We start from the raw sequence: 20088 nt of genomic DNA, 5'->3' as shown, positions 1-20088 counted from the left end.
TTTGTTTCGGTGCTTGCGCTTTTTGTGCATACCTCTATATTTTTTTATATTTTGCTTGCAGTACATGTTCCTACATGTTCTGTACAGCAGTGTGCAAGCGTACGTTTTTTTACGCCTTTTTTTTTCCTTTTTAGTTCTAACCAAAATTTCATTGGGAAATGGGCCTTATACTTTGTTTCTAAATGTTTCTTTTTTCTCTTTCTTTTTTCTTTCCATGTTTTCGTTCTTCGCGACGCCTTGGTTCCGACACTACTTTGCCCGTGACCTGCACCTACGTTGCGTCTTCCCTTGCACCGGGTCTGCACCGTTTGCCTGCGACACGAATGCGCGCACACCTTGTTGGATTCCGTTCTGTTTGTTTCGTTTTTTTTTACACCTTTTGCGCGAACATCCTGCGTCCTGCAACCCCGGACTTGTTTGGCCCACGCCTCCTACGGGAACCGCTTTTTGCGCCTTGGTGGCCTGGGTCGTGTTGTTGCTTTGCTATTTCACGCTTAAACGCCACTGCACTGCGCTTTGTCGTGTTGCAACACCCGTGCTTGGAACCGCGCTGTGGTGGTGTGGAACGTTGTACCTGTTGGTTTAAAAATGTTGCTCCTTTGGCATATTATGAATCTGTGTGAAATTTGGCCTGACTATTGCGCTTTGTATTTTTCAATGTACGGCATGGTGTAACATGCCTGTTGGCGAAAATTTTCTGCCTTGTGCCCCCTGCGCAAGTGTGTGCTAAACATTTATCACATTGTAAAAAAAAAATGGGCCACTGCCTGCTACCGCGCCGTGTGCTGTAATACAACATAACACAACATTGCGTAACGTTGTCCCGCTGTACCATGACATGTCCCACTCTGTCGTATCGCAATGTTCGATGTTGCGGTGGTCACCGGCGGCCCTGTGTCGGCTTTGTGCGAGCTAGGCTACTGATGCTGGCGTCAAAACTATCGTGGAGCTCGACAAGCAAGGCGGTAAGCGTTGGAATAAAAAGAAGCCTGGAAAAACGTATTGCAGTAGCGTAGCGTTGCGTGGTTGTTATAGACGATTTGGCTTTCGCGAATCTATACTGAAAAAGTGACTTAGGCGTACAGGGTCGTGCACTCTTAGGGTGAACACGCGAGCGCTCTTCGGAGGGCAAAGCTCTCGTGTGGTCTCCTTAAGACTGCACGACCATGTACGTTTGCATAAGCGACTGCGGTATTTAGTGTCGAGTGTGTATCATCTTCAAGATACATACTGTCTAGCCATAAACATTTACAGAGAATACGAGATACCAGCCGTTGCAGCTGAAATGGTGTTTTAAAAGATTTTGATAACGTAAGCTTTGCCTACGCTGCGTAAATTTAGCTATACGAATCTGTCCTGTTCGATTTTCGTTTTGTTTTTCAACTAGCTTTGTTCATTTGCTTGTTTGAAGCTTAGTTTCGGAAAAAATAAAAGAATGGCTTGGAGACTATTTTCTATTGCCCGGTTACGTAATTCATACCAGAAAAATACTAGAAACAGTACAGCTTAACTTTAGGCTGATTAGGCGTGAAAATGTCCCGCTTAATTTAACTGCACACGTCTACCCAAATTAGTGCGCTCCATTTGTAAGCGAAGTCAGAATGCTAAGCCCCCGTGCATACTGGCAGTGGCTGGATTCGTAGGGTGCAGACGTATTTGCATGGGCGTCACGCTTAGCGTGTGCTTTGTGCTCACGCACCATAAGCGTGTAACGCTTGCCGCGCGGAATCCCGTGGCGCCGCTGTGCAGAGCAACTGGATCGAATCGAAGAGGACATGGACAAAATCAACGCCGACATGAAAGAGGCCGAGAAGAACCTCACGGGAATGGAGAAGTGCTGCGGCATCTGCGTTTGCCCCTGCCAGAAGTGAGTTCGCCTTTCTTGTCACGCTTAGATCGTCTCGCCAGAAGTGAGTTCGCCTTTCTTGTCACGCTTAGATCGTCTCGCCAGAAGTGAGTTCGCCTTTCTTGTCACGCTTAGATCGTCTCGCCAGAAGTGAGTTCGCCTTTCTTGTCACGCTTAGATCGTCTCGCCAGAAGTGAGTTCGCCTTTCTTGTCACGCTTAGATCGTCTCGCCAGAAGTGAGTTCGCCTTTCTTGTCACGCTTAGATCGTCTCGCTCCCTTTGTTTTGTATTGTTCTCCTTTTCGGTAACGGTTAAAACACCATGATATCTTCGTTTATATCTTTCTCGGGGCTTCTCACTTGTACGGCGTGTTGTTAATTGATGTCCGGGAGACACGCCTCATAGCGTGGACGGCGCCAGGTGACGTTGCGGTTACGTCACAAAAAGAAATGGTCAGGTCGAGCAGGCTGCGATTTGCATTGCAGTTCCGTTTCAGCTGAAGACATCTCCATAGCCTCGACAGCATGCAAACTTGAAAACAATCCGGTGCACGCTTATAACGTACGTGCATGTGCCCCCAAAAGTTTTCAGGACGGAGAAGTTGCGAAAAAAGAAATGCTAGTTTGCTTGCTAGTCTAAGCACGTAACCAAAAGCTGAAGGGTTTGCTTTCCGAATCCCTCCGTGACCAGCGCAGTGCATCGCTCATTTTGCCGGGCCACGGCTCTAGACGGCTAGGAAATTGAGTTTTTGTTGTTTGCTGTGGACAGAAAACTTTTATGGGCACCTGTACAACTGCGCGAGGCCTGCACGAGTTCTAGTTTGCCAGTCAGAACCAGCGCATGCTTTCTTGGTGCAAGGAATCAAACTTGCTAACGAAGCACCTTCTGTTGGCTCTCTCTCGGACCTTAGTAGCCACATTGCCGCCCTTTTATAGCCGTCCACCCTTTGCGGCGTGTGACTCGCTCAAAAAACACCTCGCAAAGCAGTATTGCCCGAGCGAAACTCCTCGCCAAAGAAATCTGCGCTTTTACCATGTCTTTCCAGGCCGTACCCTCACTGCAATGAAAATTCACTCTTAGCCATTCGTTTTCGATCTCCAGTCGTTCTGAGAATATCGCTTAATAACCTGTCTTAATGCATGTGGGTGGGGGGGGGGGGGGATTCCGGGAACCTTCTCGTTTCAAAATTCACGCTTATCCCAGTACTTGAAAACATGCGGCTCATATATTTGCTATTCGGGTCGCCCACTCCGAGTCTGCGCGGTTAGCCTCGCGCGATATTCTTCCGTTCTCTGGAAGAGCGTTTGTGGGCGGCTTTCGCCCGAAACTCGGCGAATGACCGCTTGAGCGTTCCACTTAAGCTTCAAATGGGACTCAGAAACGCATATACAAAGTAAACCGTTGCGTGCGTTTTTTTTATTACGCTTAAAATCCGCTTCGAGGCAGAGTCAGCGGCTCTCTATCGCTGTTTTTTTTTTTCATGAACCAAAACTCTCGCATGATTTGACCCTGACTCTTCGGCGCTCGATTGAACGCTTGAAAGAACTCGCGATCTCGACGAGAGAATAGAGCCATGCATTTGGCGCGACAGACTCTGTCGACGGAATTTTTTCTATTCGGCTGAGCGCGAAACTCGGCTTTAAAATTCGAAGCAAAAACAGTTAAAGAAGAAAACGGATCCCTTTCTATATTCCGTGCCTTTTAGTTTCACCCGCGAACAAACGTTAGGCGGCTGAGATCGCATTTTCGGAGGTCGTGACTCCTTAAAAGACCCGCTGATAGCGAAGTTTGGCGTCTATATTTCGCCAGCCTCCGGACCGGCAATAAAGCCGTTGAGATGTAGATTCAGCCCAACATGCAGCGAGGTCACTGTTGGCCGCATTTACCGCCGTTGCCGCTGCCTCGTTCGAAGGGAGCATGCAAATCGGGACTGTCGGGGGAACTATTTTGCGCAACGTATAGTACTCGCACGTGGCGTTTCTGTGGCCGAATGTTTATTCTCGATAAGCGAGAAAAAAAAAAAGTGAGCTATATAGGGTCTCCGTTTATCCTCGTCGCCTCGGGGGAGGCTCTTTGCCCGTCTTTCTTCAGCATCGATGACCTCGAAGGGGAAAACTAAGGAAAAAAAGGGGAAACAAATGTGGAAACGAGGAGCTCGTGTGCCTAGCGTTGCTTACCCAAACAGTCTTAAAAACGCCCAGAAAGTCTGTCGGGTATATACGCGGCCTCGAAGTGGTTCTCTCAGTTTATGCGCGGTTCGAACCACGCACGCTCCGCAGTCATCTTATCTTCGGCAGTCTCGCACGACCCTTAACCTTTGCGAGGTCACTTTTTTTTTTGTAGTTCTGACAGTCGCAACATTTGTAGTACGTGCTGTAGATCGCTTGGTTGTAGGTTTGTTTCAAACTTACTTGCTGTAGGAGCGTCGCGCTTTGTGTGTGTGTGTGAATGTTATGATATAGGAAGAATGTTTGGTGATTTTCGGCCTTTTTTGGTATTTTTCACGAACGAACGTGAGCTAGTGACCCGTGTATCCTGAATGAAGTTCCCGGTCAGTTTTGTTGATTGTAAGTCTGTTCGAACTTTTCTTGTTGGAAAAGCTAAAAATGGCGTGTACTTGATCTCGCAAAGGCATTGGTTTCTTTTTTCTAACTACTTCGGGTTAGCCTATGGCTGTCTTCCTAGCGGCTAGAACACGTGGCTTTGAACTAAATTGCAAAACGCAGCTTGTAAACGTTGGTACCGCTGCTAATCCGATAACTACATCTATGGTTTGCTAATTGGCAATCATGTGCCGTTGTGAATGGGCGCTTCGCTTAGCGAGCTGCAGTACTTGCTATTGTTTCTTCGCTTTTTGCGTGAGATGTACTGCGAATTACTAAGCATAACTATATTAGCATAAAATTATTAGCAGAACTTTGAAGAAATAATGGTATCTCCTTTAGAAGCTTTTAATACGTCTGCGCTCAAAGCAAAAATGGGGCCGTGCTAATTACCGCGAAGTAGGGGCAACGGTTACTGATTCCCAAGGTGATAGTTGATCTCAACGAGGTTGCCGAGATAACATGACTCGAGCGGACTGGCAAGTGTTATTTTTTTATTTGTTTTATGCTTTGTATTATTTGCTGTGCTTGTATTTCTCTGTTATTCCTTTGCAGTGGCTGGTATGACAATTTTTTCTATCTTTTGTATTTGACTTTCAGTTTGATTACCTTTTGTTACGCGGATGCCTTTTTTTGTGTTTTGATTGTGTATTGTTTATAGTGTCACTGATTTCGTTTCCTTGTTTCTTTTTTTTCTTTCCCACATTCCCTCCTTTCCCTTCTTTTTCCCTCTTTCGATTTCTTACTCTTTTTTTTAACATTCTTCTGCGCAACACCCCATCCTGGCACCCTCGTAAATACTGCACGTTAAAATCCTGCTTTTTTAAACACGCCGTTATCTCTTCGTTGAATTTAATTACCCAACGATCCCTGGCTCGTTCCGCTTATCTCCGTTATCGCGTACGCTGTTCCCGAATACTGCGTTCATTCTGCAGCCCTATCGATGCGTAGGTTCCAACATTTCCTCTTTTCACTCATTTCGGTGCTCCGTGAGAACAAAAACACACAAAAATACAAGAAAGTGATCGAAACGGTGGGCTGATTGCTCGAACGTATTTCGTATCGCGCAAAGCGCGCAAGATTGGGCTGGCGTAAATTTTTGGCTCGTGAATTTTTTTCATTAATTTTTCGCCTTCTCCCTATTTATTTGTTTAGCTCGGCTTCTCGGATGTCTGATCTCCGGTTTTTTTTTTCTCTCTGTCTCAATCGAAGGCTCGGGGAATGCGATTCGGAGGACATCGCTCTTTCCAACTTTCCCCGATCCCTGTCCCACCCGCGCACCGTATTCCCAGCGGACAACGGCCATCCGCGGCGCTGAGCTGCGCAGATCAGCCGGGTCAGCCTGTCTTGCAAATTTTATGCGCGATTAACGAGCTCCGCCCAGATTAGATCCGGTCGTCCTGAAGCGTTTCCAGTGTCTGTCGCGGTGTTTGCGCCGCGGACGGGAAAATCCGTAGCTTATGCTCCGAATGGTTTTGAGGGAAAGGGAACCCCCCCCCCCTCTCTCTCTTTCTCCTTGTGTTGTGCGCGGCTTCGGAGTGAACAAAGTCGGTCCGTCGGTCTCATGCGCTTAATTCGGATATGTGCACATGCAAGGGCAGTGGTCGCTCGGCTCTTTTCCATTGTTAATCCAGTCTGCGGCGTTCCCCCTGTGAGCGTCCCATCGCTTTTTGTCATGGAGCAAATTTCTTTTTTTGTTTTTTTATTCAACTTTGTCGTGCGCGCTTAGACTTGGTAATGAGAGGAGGAGAATTTAAAATACCCCCGATTAAGGATCGCGTCCCCCCCTACTCCCGCGTACGTCGTCGTATCCTCGCTTTTAAAACTGTTTTCGTGTTGTGTCTATCTTTTTTTCTTGCCGTCATTTATTGTGTAATCTTTTTTTTGGTTTTTGTATTTTCATTTCGTTTGTTCGGCCTCATTAATGGTTGCCTCCTTCGGCTTTTAAAGTATCGCTCTCGCTCGACGTGCTGGTCTCTGCCGCATTTCTTTAGAATATTTATTGCCTTTTTTCTATTTTTGTCGCTTGCTTTTAGGCCAGTTCCCGCCATTCTTTTTCGTCATTCGCCAGTCTTCCACTTGCTTCCGTCAAACCCACTTCACTAATTTTTGCTCTCTTTCGTTTAGCCGCCGCCCGTGCAAGGCTACAGATGGCGCCACTTTGTTGATTTCCTTTTCTCTTCCATTATTTGGGTCTTGGTGCATTGCTTTGTCATTCCTTTCCTCGATCGTCACGGTGCTTCTATAGGCGCTGTAAATACCAGTTAACGCTTGGTTGCTGTTCGTTACTTCTTGTTTCTTTTCTGTAGTTGTTTTTTTTTATTGGCCATTCGATCGAATCTCTCGTCTGCAGTTAGCTCCGCGCTTCTCTCCTGTGCCGCCCCCTCGTCTCCTCAATTAGCAAGCATCGACGAGCGACGCTGTTTTTGTTGTTGGCGGTGTTGCATAGGGCAACGTCAGCGGCAACGCTGAATGTTGACGCCCCCCCCCCCCCACCCCCTCGCCCTCGCATCCAGCGTTCCACGAAGCGGCCTTTTATATCTACTTTTTTTCCGACTGGGCATGTTGTTGCCCCGAAATCTCCCCTTTTTCCCTGGGGCGTCATTATAGAACGGCCTTTTGATGCCCGCCTACTTCGCATCCGCGATGATTCGATGTTCGCCTCGCGCTTTGGGTGTTTCCAATTAGGCCTGTTTACCGCTTACCGCTTTAGTCGCGAAGCGCCTGCCACGGACATCTTCTTTCTTTTTTTTTTTTCGGCGCCGGTGTTTGTAGTCCTCCGAGCTTTACTGCTAAGTGCTGCTTTTTGTTCTCGGGTCGCGGGCCCGGATGTTGCGAGTTTGGTTGCCGGGAGCGCTTTATCCATGCAGCATGACTGTCTGGTATGTTTCCTGTGACAGCGTAGCGCTTTTCTCTTTCCCTCTTTATTTTTTATTTTTGCGCCCTAGTGTCGTGGATTTGCGTGTTGCTTCCTTCTTATTTGCCCAGAAGGCCCACTTGGTATAAAGTGGGATGACGGCGGAAGGGCGGTGCTGTAAACGAGGACATAGCGCAGACGCTCGGAACACAACACGCTGACAGGCTAACGCGTATATAGCCGCAGACAGAAATTCTTTCCGAGTTTATCGAATTTCCCACTCAAGCCGAAAAACGTCCGCCTTTTTCAGTCTTTTGTAGCGCGGATGCCTTGCTTCTTTCGCTGCCTTTTGACGAGAGAGCAGCTCTTTGTTAGAAGTTGTCTAGTTTTCTGTTCGGCTTCTCGCTTCGTACTCTGTGTTCGTTTCGCTATCTGTGGCTATAGGGACATCGCGTTCCGCTCGCTTATCTTCTTGGAATTTTTACCGATTAAAGAGCGCCAGTCATCCACTGGCTGGAGGACGTGTTTTTTTCCGGAGTTTGTCTGGCTGCGCGTATGCATCTATGGCGCATTTGTTCCCCTTGGTCTGGTGGTTGCATTCCCCCCTTACGTTCTTGTGTTCTGAAAACTGCAGGTTCCACTCCCTGGATGTTCCCGCCGATAGTCGCTTATTGTTGGTGCTCGCTCTCCAAGTGGTCGCGGTCGCGGCATTGGCAGACGCAGTTAGTCGGGCAGTCCTTCACGTTGTTTCTATACCCTCGTCTATAGCGGCTGCGCCCACAGTGAGAGACCGACAGCTCTCGAGGGAGTTGGAAGTCAGCATTTCAATGATTTATGCCCCCCCCCCCTCCCCCCGCGGTTCGGATGGCCACTCTAATGAGTTTGGAGAGTTTCCTGTCGCGCTGTGCGCGTTCCATCAGTCTCTGGCTCTAGTTATCGCGCGAGAACTGAGTTAGGGGACCCTCGGGGCTTCCACAGCTGAGTTCGGGTTCTACGGCGTACGGCGTCCGAGTTGAATTAGTTCTTGCACATCCTTGTTCGAGACTAGTTTTCTATGCTATCGCACTTTTGAAGGTTGCGCTGTGGGCGGACATAGCGTTTCGAACTAGTGGTTCTGCGGTCGCGGACCAGGGAACAAAGCTTTTATAGCCGCTCCGCGTCGGTCAAGCTTGTCGTCAGCCGTATTGAACCTTACAGCCTCGGCCAACATCTCCTATCGGCAGGATTTGCTTTCGAGCTTTGTGGTCGATTAACTTGGGGTACCTACCCTCTACCCCCCTCCCCCAAGCAGCATTGAAAGCTCGTGAGGAGTGAGCTCGAAAAGGGTGTCTTTTTTCCACTTCGGAGTCTTGTGAAACACTGGTGTGCCGTGACTGCCCGAGTGCATGGCCAAGATGTGAATCCTGTGGCCTGGGCAATTTTCTCCGAGACTGGACGTAGCTTCACGAATATCGCTCGCGGATGGACGCTTTTTTGTTTACTTTTTCGCCCCGTTTACTTCTAGCGTTATCGCTCAGATAAAAGACTGGTTCGGAATGGCGTTCAGCAAAGAGCTAGCTCTTCGGCGCGAACAGACGTTTACGACTGCCTCCATTTTGCTTTCTATTAAATGCTTGTAGGCGCTTTGGTAATTCGGTACGGCTTGAGCTGGTACCTCCGTAGGACACGCTGTAGCTTTTGCTTCCGAGTCGGTGTGATCGCTACGAATACGAACGCGGTGCGGTCACTACGTATGCAAATCACAGTGGTCACTACGAATACGAGCTGCGTCATTACTTTTCGCGTCGGTCTGTTTGCACTGTTAACCAGACGCGTATACGTAAGAGACAGCTGTCGCGCCGACTCCGAGGTAGAAATCTGTGACGTCATCAGAACCGGTGCGTTCGCGAATTGTAAAGGCTACTGGTACATGAGTGCACGGCAGGGGAAACTGCAGACCTGACACGTGCGCAGGTGCAAGAAAAAAAAAGGTGCGTATGGGGATTATCCTCGATAATTATCGTATTTACAACTTTTGTCCGTAAAGTTCCGAAACTGAGTCCATTAAAAAAAAATGCGTTTAACATTGAAATAATTTGTGCGGCAATCCTTCGAAATAGTCCCCTTTGCAGTCTATACACAGCTTCCAACGCTTCTTCAGGTCTTGGAAACAGTTGAAAAACGCTTCTTTTGTCATGGCTATCAGCTCCTTTGTCGTGGCGTCTTGAATGGCCTCCACGCTCCCCATCCAGCGACCTTTTAGGGCTCTCTTCACACGAGGAAACAGCAAAAAATGCATGATGAGGTCAGGCGAACATTTCGGATGGGGAAGTACAGTAATGCTGTGCTTCGCAAGAAATTTTGTCACGCTGAGAGCAGTGTGCGGCGTTGCGTTATCGTGGAGAAGGCTCCATTGTCCAGATGCCCATAAGTCAGGGCGACGACATCGCAGTGCATCACGCATGTGCTGGGGCACGCGGATATAAAACTCCTGATTCACCGTCTGCCCTTGTGATACGAACTCGTGGTGTGTGACACCTCTGGCATCGAAAAAAACTATCAGCATAGTCTTTGTTTTGGTCTTCTGTCGCCGCACCTTTCTCGACGCCGGAGAGCTTGTGGACCGCCATTCGGCACTCTCCCTCTTTGTTTCAGACTCGTATTGAAAACACCATGTTTCGTCTTCAGCAATGATGCTGTCGACGAATGCAGCATCCTTCTCTGCCTCGGAGAGCAAATCAGCGCTCACTGATGTCCGCGTGTCCTTCTCGTCCTGTGTGAGGGAGTGCGGCACAAGTCTTGCATTCAGCTTTTGTTTCCCTAAGTTCTCACGCAAAATTTGGTGCCATGTTGTCTTACTAATGTCGAGGGCATCTTGTAGCATGCGGACTGTAATTGTTGCGGACGTTGCTTTCATTCCGTGAGTTTGAATGGCGCCCCTGCCTTGTGTCGTCTTCCACCGACGTTCTCCCCGAAGCGAGCCTCTTGTGCCATTCGAAAACTCGCGCCCGCGATAATGTCTCGTTGCCGTAAGCGTCACGAAGGAGCTTATACGTCTGTGTGGCTGTCTTGCCAAGCTTCACACAGAATTTTATGTTTACATGTTCGAGGTGGACGTCCATCTCTCCACGTTCGCTCACAGTAGAATGCGCAAACGACTGGTGACAACGTATTTTTCTACATCTACTGGCATCTAGCGGCTGACACAGCAATTAACATGAATAGCTCAGGTTAGTCCGAAAAAACGGCGCTACACATACGCACCAACTTTTCTTTCGGGGAATCTAGAATTTCTAGAGAAGAAAATAAATCAGTCTCGAAACTTTACGGACAAAGGTTGTAATAAGTAGTACCGAGCTGTATCTATATGTACCCGTTGTGTATTTTTTTCTGCTACTTCCTTTGGGCGCTGAAGGCAGTGAAATAAATAACTAAACAACTAAATAAATGAATAAAAGCGCCCTGTGTTACTCGCCCTGAGTACAGCCACAACTCTGGCTCAGGCTGAGTCAATCCGCGTTGAAAGGCCGTCTTGGTTTCGGTGTCTCTCGCACTGCCGAGCCTTTCGTATAAACTTTTTTATTGATCCCTCTTTTAACGCGAGAGCGGCGCTATAGCGTCGGCCGGCCCGCCTGCCTGCCTGTCTGCTTGTCTCTCGGCCTCGGTTCTGGTATCGGATTTCGCCTCCCGACCCGCAAATACCGCGACCTACGGGTCGCAAAAGCCACTTCGCCGGCAATTAGGGAGGCTGTCGCCTTCGCCTAGCGGCGCCGTTCATTCGTTAGTTAGTTCTCTCACTGCCCACTCGGATCTGCGGGGGTGCGCGAGCGCTAACATGCAACGGAACATTACGCCACGGCTTGCAGCAACGCTTGTTCCGAGCACCACGGGAGAGAAATGTGGAAGTGGTTTTCGGGGCGCGCTCGTCGTGTTATTTCGCTGGGCAGCGTGGGAATAGTGTGACTCTCTCTGCACGACCACTGTGTAGACGTTTCGGCTTGTTGATTTTTCTATGCTGACGCGAAGAAGCGCAAACACGCAGGACTGCAAGAAGACAAACGACCCAAAGAGCTGCCTTTCGATATCCAGTCTTTCACGCGAGAATCGAGTCTATCGCTCGAGCACTATAGGCTGCAGTGGTGGCTTTGTGGTTTTGAGGACTCGCCTCTAATGTGTAAGGTACGAGGTCTGGATTCCCAGTGCCGCCGGGTACCGAACGGTTTTGGACACAAATAATAATAATAATAATAATAATAATAATAATAATAATAATAATAATAATAATAATAATAATAATAATTGGTTTTTAAGGGAAAGGAAATGGCGCAGTATCTGTCTCACATATCGTTGGACACTTGAACCGCGCCGTAAGGGAAGGGATGAAGGAGCGAGTGAAAGCTGAAAGGAATAGAGAGGTGCCGTAGTGGAGGGCTCCGGAATAAATTCGACCTCCCGGGGATCTTTAACGGGCACTGACGTCGCACAGCACACTGGCGCCTTAGCGTTTTGCCTCCATAAAGACGCAGCCGCCGCGGTCGGGTTCGAACCCGGGAACTCCGGATCAGCAGCCGAGCGCCCTAACCGCTGAGCCACCGCGGCGGGTAAAATTTTTGGGCACAAAAATTGTTTTTTGAGGGAAGGAAATGGCGCTGTCTAACGTGGACACCCGAACTGCTGCATAAGAGAATGGATAATGGAGGGAATGAAGGAAGAAAGAAAGCAAGAGGTGCCGTAGTGGAGGGCTCCGGAATAATTTCCACTACATGAGGACTTTTAACGTGCACTGACATTGCACAGCACACGGGCGCCTTTTGCATTTCGCCTGCATTGAAATGCGGCCGCCGCGGTAGGGTTCGAACGTGGGAACTCGGGCTGAGTAGCCGAGCGCCCGAACCACTAAGCCACAAACTCTTCTGTCCTGGTGCTTAGCTTGTCAGGTGTGAAATTCTAGGGGGAAATGGGTCCTCAAAAACACGCTATCCATAGCGCTCTTTGGACGAGCTTCCCTTTTTGCTATTAGATATTAGAATCGAACGAGCATCGTCATTATCAAGAACTGAGTCGTTATTTGAAAACCCGATACCAGACGAATGTTTACTTTTACGAGCGAAACAGATTTGTCGTTTCAAAGTCAGTTATTAACGTGCGCGTGCCATCTCTTTGCTGTCTCATCTGAGCTTGCGCCGATTTGGTTTTTCAGGAACGGACTAGCGGTAATAACTCTTCTTGCAGTTTGGGTGCGTCTCGCAATGTCGGCAAAACCACCACCGCAGCTTCGCAGCAGCTTTCCAACTGTACGGCAACGGTGCGCCTCGATCGTATCGATAAAAGCTGCGTCTGTTAGCGGAGTGGCGCGAGCTCTCTCTGGTTGACGGAGCAGCGTCCACAGCAGCTTCCTCGGCGCTGCACCGTATTATAGAGGACCCCGTAGTATAAACATCACCGAAAGGCCCCAGGACCGTCGGCCTCGTTTCGGGCTGTGAGCCCAGACTGTCTGGCTTCGTTATTCCTCCGGTGATTATCCCATTGCGCGCGGGACAGTTGAGGGAGAGAGACAGGCGCGCTCTCTTATATGTCGGCTGGCAGCCTCAGTGTTGTTATCGTGCGGTTCGGTCGTGTAGTTGTTTGGGTTTCGCGGCGTCTCCGCTGACCTTTCTTTCTGGTCGCTTTTATTTTTGCCCGGCCACACCGAGGGAGCATTCCTTGCGCCGGTGCTGCGGCCTGGCGTTCGCCGCGCGCGGTGTTTAGCCGGCGTTGAGGCCTCGCATTCCATGGCTGTCTAGCGCGCTTGGACTCCGTAAGTGGAGGCTAGCTCTTGTAGAGAGACAACGTCGTTGGGTGTACTTGCGCGGTCACGTGCTGTCTGCAGCTGGCTCACGTTCAGGTGACCTCGTCGTCGCGGTCGTGTTGATGACGAGGCTTTTGAGAGAGAGAGAGGGAGAGCTCTTAACGAGCGCGCTAATGACGCCTTTGGGGTGAGGGGCAACTTAGCATAGTCCTGTCGGACGCCCTTCCGAATGGGAATCGTGTTTCTCGTTTCTGAAGCCCTGGCAGTTTTCGAGGCCGCCGAGTCGAGTCCCTGCTGCGTTTGACAGGCGCATGTGGTCGTGTGGCGAATCTGGCGGAGCTTTGTCGGGCTCCATCTTAGGCACTGTCAAGTTCATCTCTAGCCGTTACCGGCATCCCTTTTTTTATTCTGTGCTTTAATTCATGTCCGATATGGTTACATCTCTTTCCTGGTGACTCGTCTCCGTCGTATATATAGCCTGTCGGATGATCGATTCGGGGCCTCAGGCATGGCGATTGTTCTCCGCCAGTCGATTTCTTGATTCAGCTGATAGCTGTGTTTCATTCTTACTTCTTTTTGTCTTCCTTGAAGCTTTGTTAGTCAGGCCTTTATTGTATGGAAATGCTGTCACAAAACCATATATACTGTTTTTATGTCGGATATTTGCTTGAACATCTTGCATCCGATCTGCCTCCTCTTCTCACCTGCCAGTCCTTCATAAAAAAACAAACAAATGCGAAAGCATTACTTGGTATTTGAAGCTTCACGACTCATGAGAGATGGCATTCAGGGCTTCTGTCCCGTAGTCTTTATTATCCTGATTGTAATGGCGGAAATCTAAGGTTTGACGCCATCTCGCCTGGTCAAGTAGGAGATTCATGTCGAAACGAAAGGTACACCGCCAAAAGTAAAAACAACACCGACCGAAGGTAGCTATAGGTGTTGAACGTTTCCGCTTCCGTGCGGGAGCCGAAAAGGTCGAACTTTTATAACAACTACCTTTGGTACGCGTTCCTTTTTCTTTTTGGCGGTGTAATTGCAGTGTTCGCATTTCTTTTTCTGTTATACTTTAAACGTACGAATCGAACCTTCAAAAGGAGGAGACTCGACAGAGAACTGCGAAGCTCGCGCTGCAACCGTTAGTCAGGGTTTTCGTTGTCCGCCACCGAGAAACTCCGGTCGATGCTGCCTGTTCATTCTCCTCTGCCTTTCAGGCGCCATGTCTTGCACCACTTGTGCTCGTGGTTTGTTCGTTCCGTTGATAGGGGACCTTCTCCTTCTTCCCTCCTTCTGTGCTTCGTCCGCTGACGTATGACCGCTGCCGGGGTCGAACGGTTGATCAATCACGTCGAAGTCCGCGATAAGAGCCCGTACTCTCGGCTACGTCAGCTTTTTTTTGGTCGCTCAAAGGAGTGGGGAATATCGAGAAAGCCTCGGCGGCCAGTGACGGACGGCTTTTCCTTTCGTGACCGAGGCTCTTGGGTTGAGTTCGATTGAGAAGATGGTCTCCTCTCTTCTTCCTGCGCACTTGTGTTGGATGTCTTCGTGTTTCCCTGTGGTGGGTAGTGGCATCCTCCTGCGCCTCTGGGCGCCTCTACCAGCAGCAGCCTGGTGGCGCCTTGTATCTCACGTGTTTTCGAGCAAGCTCTATTCTCTCTCTCTCTCTCTATTTTTTACCCACGCCCTCTCTTCCCGCGGAATCCATTCCTGGTCACGTGCTTACTCGACGTCTCAAGCACAGTCTTCTGTGCACCCGTGAACGAGCTTTGCTTATAGATAATCCACGATCCTAGAAGCCACGTGAATATATAGTTTAGTGGAGTGAATTCCAGATAGCAAATAAAACACGCGCGCTCACACAAGTGGAAATTTCCTGGTCGCTCAAGACAAAAACTATTACCGATTAAGGCGCCCGATTCGAACCGGTTCTCAAGTTCTTGCGGGTGACCCTAATCGATGTCTTCTCCACAAGGAAGAACTGTAAACGAGAGCGCGAACTGAGCGTGGCTTCAATTGCTTTTCTTAATAACGACCACAAAGGAAAACAAAGAGCTGCCGAGCGCCGAGAGTGGGAAAGTGGAGAGGGAGGAGCGTCGCACTTGAGTAGTCAGTCTTGGGCGAAAACTCAATTTCCAACGCGCCCAGAGTTGTCCCAGGTCTTCCTCGTTGGTTCGCCGGTCGTGTCTCGGGGTCGTTTGCCGTGGCACGTCGTACAGAACTTCGCTGTGCGCAGTTGCAGGAAACGGAAGTAACGTGCGCGTTTTTCCGTGGCTCCCCCCCCCCCCCTCTCTCATTGTAGCAGTTCTGTGTGACCCGCGTGCACACTCTTTCTTTCCCACTACCCCCCCCCCCCCCCCCCCCCACAGTGCAGCGACCATCCTCTCAGAAGAGAGAGATAAATGCACGCGCTGTGTCCCCCTTTCCACTCCCAACAAGAACCTCATCTCGCGCCCACTCTCCTCCTAATGGCGTCGTTTCCCCCCTAATGGTGGGGAAGCGCTCCGCAGCCGCTAGCAGCATCATCTCGAGTGGAGCGTTCCATTTCGCGATTCGCCGTTTGTGTGGGACTTCCTTTCCTTCTTTCTTTCTGCTGTTTTTTCCTCTTTCTTTCCTCCCTTCCTTTTTTTCCATGTGCCTTTTGTTTTTCTTCCCCTATTTTTTTTCTTGCTTTGCTTTTGTACTTCCTTTCTTCCGTTTTTCATACTTCGTCTATCACTTTCATTCCTTCGTTTCGACCTTTGCTTTCTTCCTCTCTTTCTTTCCTCAATTCTTTGTTTTTCTTCTTTCTCCTCTATTTCTTCTTTCCTTTGCTGTACGTTTTGCTCTTCAGTCAAGTCGCGTTCTGGTGGTTCGTCTCGTAGACCTAACTAGTGCTCGACTCTCCTCACTGGAGGCAGTCTAATTGCGTCTGGGCCGTCGCGTTCTTGGCACCGAGGTTTCCGGTTTGACTCTCGGTTCGACGAAAACTGGCCCTGCTCGATTTGGTTTGGAGTTCTGGTTTGGACTGCTTTGAACTGAACTTAGCTCGCACTGCGGTTTAACCCTTTTTTCAGCTACCGTCGGGCTTTTTGGCGTGGAGATTTTGTGCTCGCGTGGTCTACGCTAATAATCGGTCAGAGAAAGAACCGTTCCGTTCCGTGTTCGGTAATCGTATTTAGTTTTCTTTGACCATAGTACCCAAACAGAGGAAGCTTGAACACCAAACTACGTGAGCTTGCTGGAATTTTCATTAAGCGAAAGTTTTTTTTTTGGCAGTCCCTCTTTCGGGCGTGTTGCACACACGTGTAGTAGGTGACCTTTATATTAAAGTACAACTGCGACTACTCTTCGCGCTTTCAGTGTTCTTGGCTATAAATTTTGACTATGCACAAGCGCGCTGAGTGTTTCTTGGACAATATAAGTTTCTCGAAATTATCTGATTCAGTACTAATAGTTATTCGGCTCTCTGGTACTGGTAGTAGCTTTCGCCCCGCTAACACGAGAACCTTCCCTACTTACTTGACATTGTGGCTAATGACCTGCCAGCAGGAAAAAAACCTCTCTGGCTTAAAGCGCGTCGAACTCTCCATCCTCTTTCCTGTACTAACACCTATAGTAGACGAGGTTGAGGACGAAAACCTCGCAGTCTGTCTAGCCCTGTGTCCGTCAGCTGAGCATGTGCCGTTCCTGTACAAAACGGAGCCTCGCCTACAGCCGTGTCCAGCGCCTAGTACCACGTGAAATTTTATCCTCTTTTGGAGAGGCTTACTATGCAAACGATACGGTGAGTATGGGAATGTGGCCATTTGGAACCCCACTGCGCCATGTTTGGAACCTTCGTTACACGCTTCGGGTGTCGTAACATGTGTGTCATGTTTTCTTGCCTTTGTTAAATGTTTCCTTGTAGTCTATTACGCCGGCATTTCTGTCTGACAGATTGCGTGTTAACGTTTGGTTGTGGTGTAGCTTTTTTGTCTTCGGTTTGATGTCAACATGGGTTGTCTTGCGGTATGTCTGTCCCTTACTAAGCTGTCTGGTGGAAGTATTGTCCTAGTCTTGCGTGCACTAGCGGTGAGCTCTTTGTTCATTCGACGGTGCGTTTGCTCTGTGTCTAAGACCGTTAGTGTAGAAACAGTAGCCTTCTCTGGCTTTTTTTCTTTTTGGGTGTAGTGAAGGCTGGTGTGTTTTTCCATTAGTGAAGTTTTATAGGTGTTTGGGCATGCTTTAGTTTTGTCGTCATGAAGTGTTAACAATAATTTGATTCTGATTAAGAATGTCTCATTACAGTGCGCAACCTATACTCTTTAAGCTCCTGTCTCAGTCTTTTACACCTTGCCTTCTCACTGGCTATCTTTCCCTACCTCAGTATCCATTTCTTTCTCCATCTTAATCATTCCTGTATGCCGTTCCTTTAGCTCTTCTCTACCCGTGCTAGTGAATTCAGTTATTTTGGAATTGTGCCTCCTTTCGTGTCTTTTTGTTTGTTTTTCTATTCTACTTTCAGGGTGTTGGTTAGGGCGGAAGAAGTGGCTATGACGCTCACGTAAATGTCTCGTATTGCGTGCTCACCGGGAGAATGTGTGTGTGTTTGCTGTGTGCACTTTCTTTTCTGGGCCCCCCAACGCCTTGGTTTTCTCTAATCTCATTCCCTTATGGGATAGTGGGACACGTACAGCCTTGCTCAAAAGTCTTCAAGAAACATACGTTTCTTTTTCAGGTGTATAACCCATACAAAAATGTCCTATGGCCGGCTATAGGATTTTGGCCCAAATAGCTATAAACCTTTCCTATTTCGGTCTGTAGCTGTATATACAGGCTAATATATTTTTCTATGGAGGGCTTAAGACAGTTGTATGGTTCCAAAGCTATTGCTTTAGTGGCATAGATTTTTCAATAACTGGCAATAAGCACCTCTGTGTGTGCTATAGACGTTCATAAAAGGCCATAGACGGACATAGCTTTTTCCACAGACGCCCATAGGACGTTTTTGTATGGGAATGGAGCTCTCACAATGCCCCTTAGACGCCAAGAGTTCTTGAAATGCCAGGACAAGGGTTGTCCTCGTCCTATACAGATTGCTCCTCTACACATTTGAAAAGCAAACCACGGGACATGAATTTTGACCAAGACTGTACATGCCGCTGTCCTGCAAAGGGTAGAGCCGATTAGCTGAATGTCGGTGGAGGTGAAACGTCTCGCGTTGCATTGGCGACTGCTTGGTGGTTGGTTGGCACCTCACTACGCGTTTTGCCTTGCGCAAGCTTCCGTCGCCTGCACGTGTTTGCCGTGTGCTGTACTCTCGTAGTTCGCTGTTCTTGAGAAAACGTGCAGTGTCTTCCTACGTGAGCCACTGATTTGAACGTCGTTTTCTTCTTTTCAGCTGCGCTTTGAGTGTTTGTTTCGAGTAGTTTAAACCGTCTTTTTTTCTTTGTCTTTTGTTTTTTTCGCCCTGTTGGACTTCTGTTTGGGTAAAAAATTCTCCAAGGCGCGGGCGCCAACCAAAGCCAACAACTCTGTTATTAGCCAGTTGCTCATGACTATACTTGGGGAAGTAAAAGTTTGGGTCGCATGTTCCTATGTGTGGTGGTTGTGAAATTAGGTGACCATTGGCGTACCTTTCAGCTGTGCTCCTAGATCGGTTTTCCCGCGTCTTGGAGACTTTTTTCTCCGATAATGCTTTTTTGTAAGTTCTTTGTCTCGTGAATAGGGTCAAAACTATTCGCGGTGGTCATTTGTTCAAGTGCGTAATGATTCCATTTATTTCTCCTGATAGTAAAACGGTGCAGTTAATAGAACTGTTAGGTTCGCGAAGCAATTATTTAGCTTGCGTTAGCAATTTGTTAAGCTGTTGCAACACTCGTATTAAACAGCAGTATTCTTTAAGTGGCCTAGTTAAAAAGAGCTCTCTAGACGGCGCTTTATTTGTTCTGAAGTCCGCATCTTAGCTAAATACTTGCTTCCCTGATAACAGCGGACGCGTAATCATTAATCATAATCATAAGCAGTATAACACGCATCTTGATTATCGCCGTGTGTCATTTTGCGTCGGCTTTCTGTTATCAGTTCTTTTTTTAATTGCTGTACGTAGTTACCGGAAGTTAAAATATTGAAATTGAGGCCACACCGTTCTCATAAATAGCAGAAAACGCTTCTCTGCCGAAGCTTACTGCGGCTTGCCCCTGCAGGTTAATTTTAATTTGTGACCTTTAAGAAAGAAAGCGACAACTGAGAAGTGGGCGCAGATTTCAGTGGCATATGATATCTGCGACGTCATATTGGAAGTTGTTAAAAAGAAATTAGAAAAATAAACTTATCAACCCTGCTACTGCGGTCCTAGAGGGAGCCTACGCGTGCCCTGGACAATACACGTACCAAGAGTGCCCGTAAGGGTGCTTTCTCGCACCACTAGTTGGAATGCGGAAAAGCTGCCGAAAAAAAACGAGGACCGCACGCTCTTTGGGGGCAGCTTTTCCGCACTGTAACTCTTCGTGTGGGAAAGCACTCTTCCGGGCGTTTTTAGTACGTGTATTGTGCGGGGCACGCGTAGGCTACCTCTACGATCGCAGTAGCAGGGCTGATAAGTTTTTTCTTCTAATTTCTTTTTAATGACTTTCAATATCACGTGGTAGGTATTATCATAGCCCACTGAAATCTGGGTCTACTTCTCAGAAGTCGCTTTCCTCCTTAAAGGTCACAAATTAAAATTAATCTCGTGCACCCTTTCTCGCCTGTTCAGCCTGACACATAGACATGACCTTCGACATTTGCAGTTAAGCAAATACTTAAGTAGAAACAGATAGAAATCATGCGTATGTTGTGTTATACGAAAGCAGGATATTTTATTGCGACTGTAAATTTCCACAGCTACAAGAAACCCTCAGAAATTGCTCTACGGACGAGGGCCGTAGTGCCTTACCATGCTAGGGGTGGCGTTTACGTCTTCGGTTTGCGCATGCGTGTGCTACTTGTTGTCACCAGCGAGTTCCGCACAGCAGGGTGACTCATATAGAGTGCGTGAGTTCAAACTGCATTGAGT

At 48.3% G+C, this 20088-nt stretch overlaps 1 protein-coding gene across 15 annotated transcripts in view; it reads left to right on the top strand.

Moving 5' to 3' along the window:
- The window catches only part of Snap25 (Synaptosomal-associated protein 25kDa), a 196328-nt gene that overhangs the window by 131552 nt on the left and 44688 nt on the right, over positions 1 to 20088 (top strand). For 4 of the 15 annotated variants that reach the window (XM_077665957.1, XM_077665950.1, XM_077665956.1 and 1 more), the window contains exon 4: positions 1750 to 1867. In XM_077665957.1, coding sequence (XP_077522083.1) covers positions 1750 to 1867 — 118 coding nt within the window. Of the gene's footprint in view, positions 1 to 916; positions 966 to 1749; positions 1868 to 5384; positions 5397 to 17556; positions 17596 to 20088 lie in introns of all 15 variants that reach the window. The other 11 variants (XM_077665945.1, XM_077665951.1, XM_077665943.1 and 8 more) reach the window with 5 other exon arrangements.

This window comes from Amblyomma americanum, chromosome 5, assembly GCF_052857255.1.
Source record: "Amblyomma americanum isolate KBUSLIRL-KWMA chromosome 5, ASM5285725v1, whole genome shotgun sequence".
Taxonomy (NCBI): Eukaryota; Metazoa; Arthropoda; class Arachnida; order Ixodida; family Ixodidae; genus Amblyomma; species Amblyomma americanum.
The sequence above is the reverse complement of the archived record's forward strand: the minus strand, read 5'-3'. Positions and strand labels throughout refer to the sequence as shown.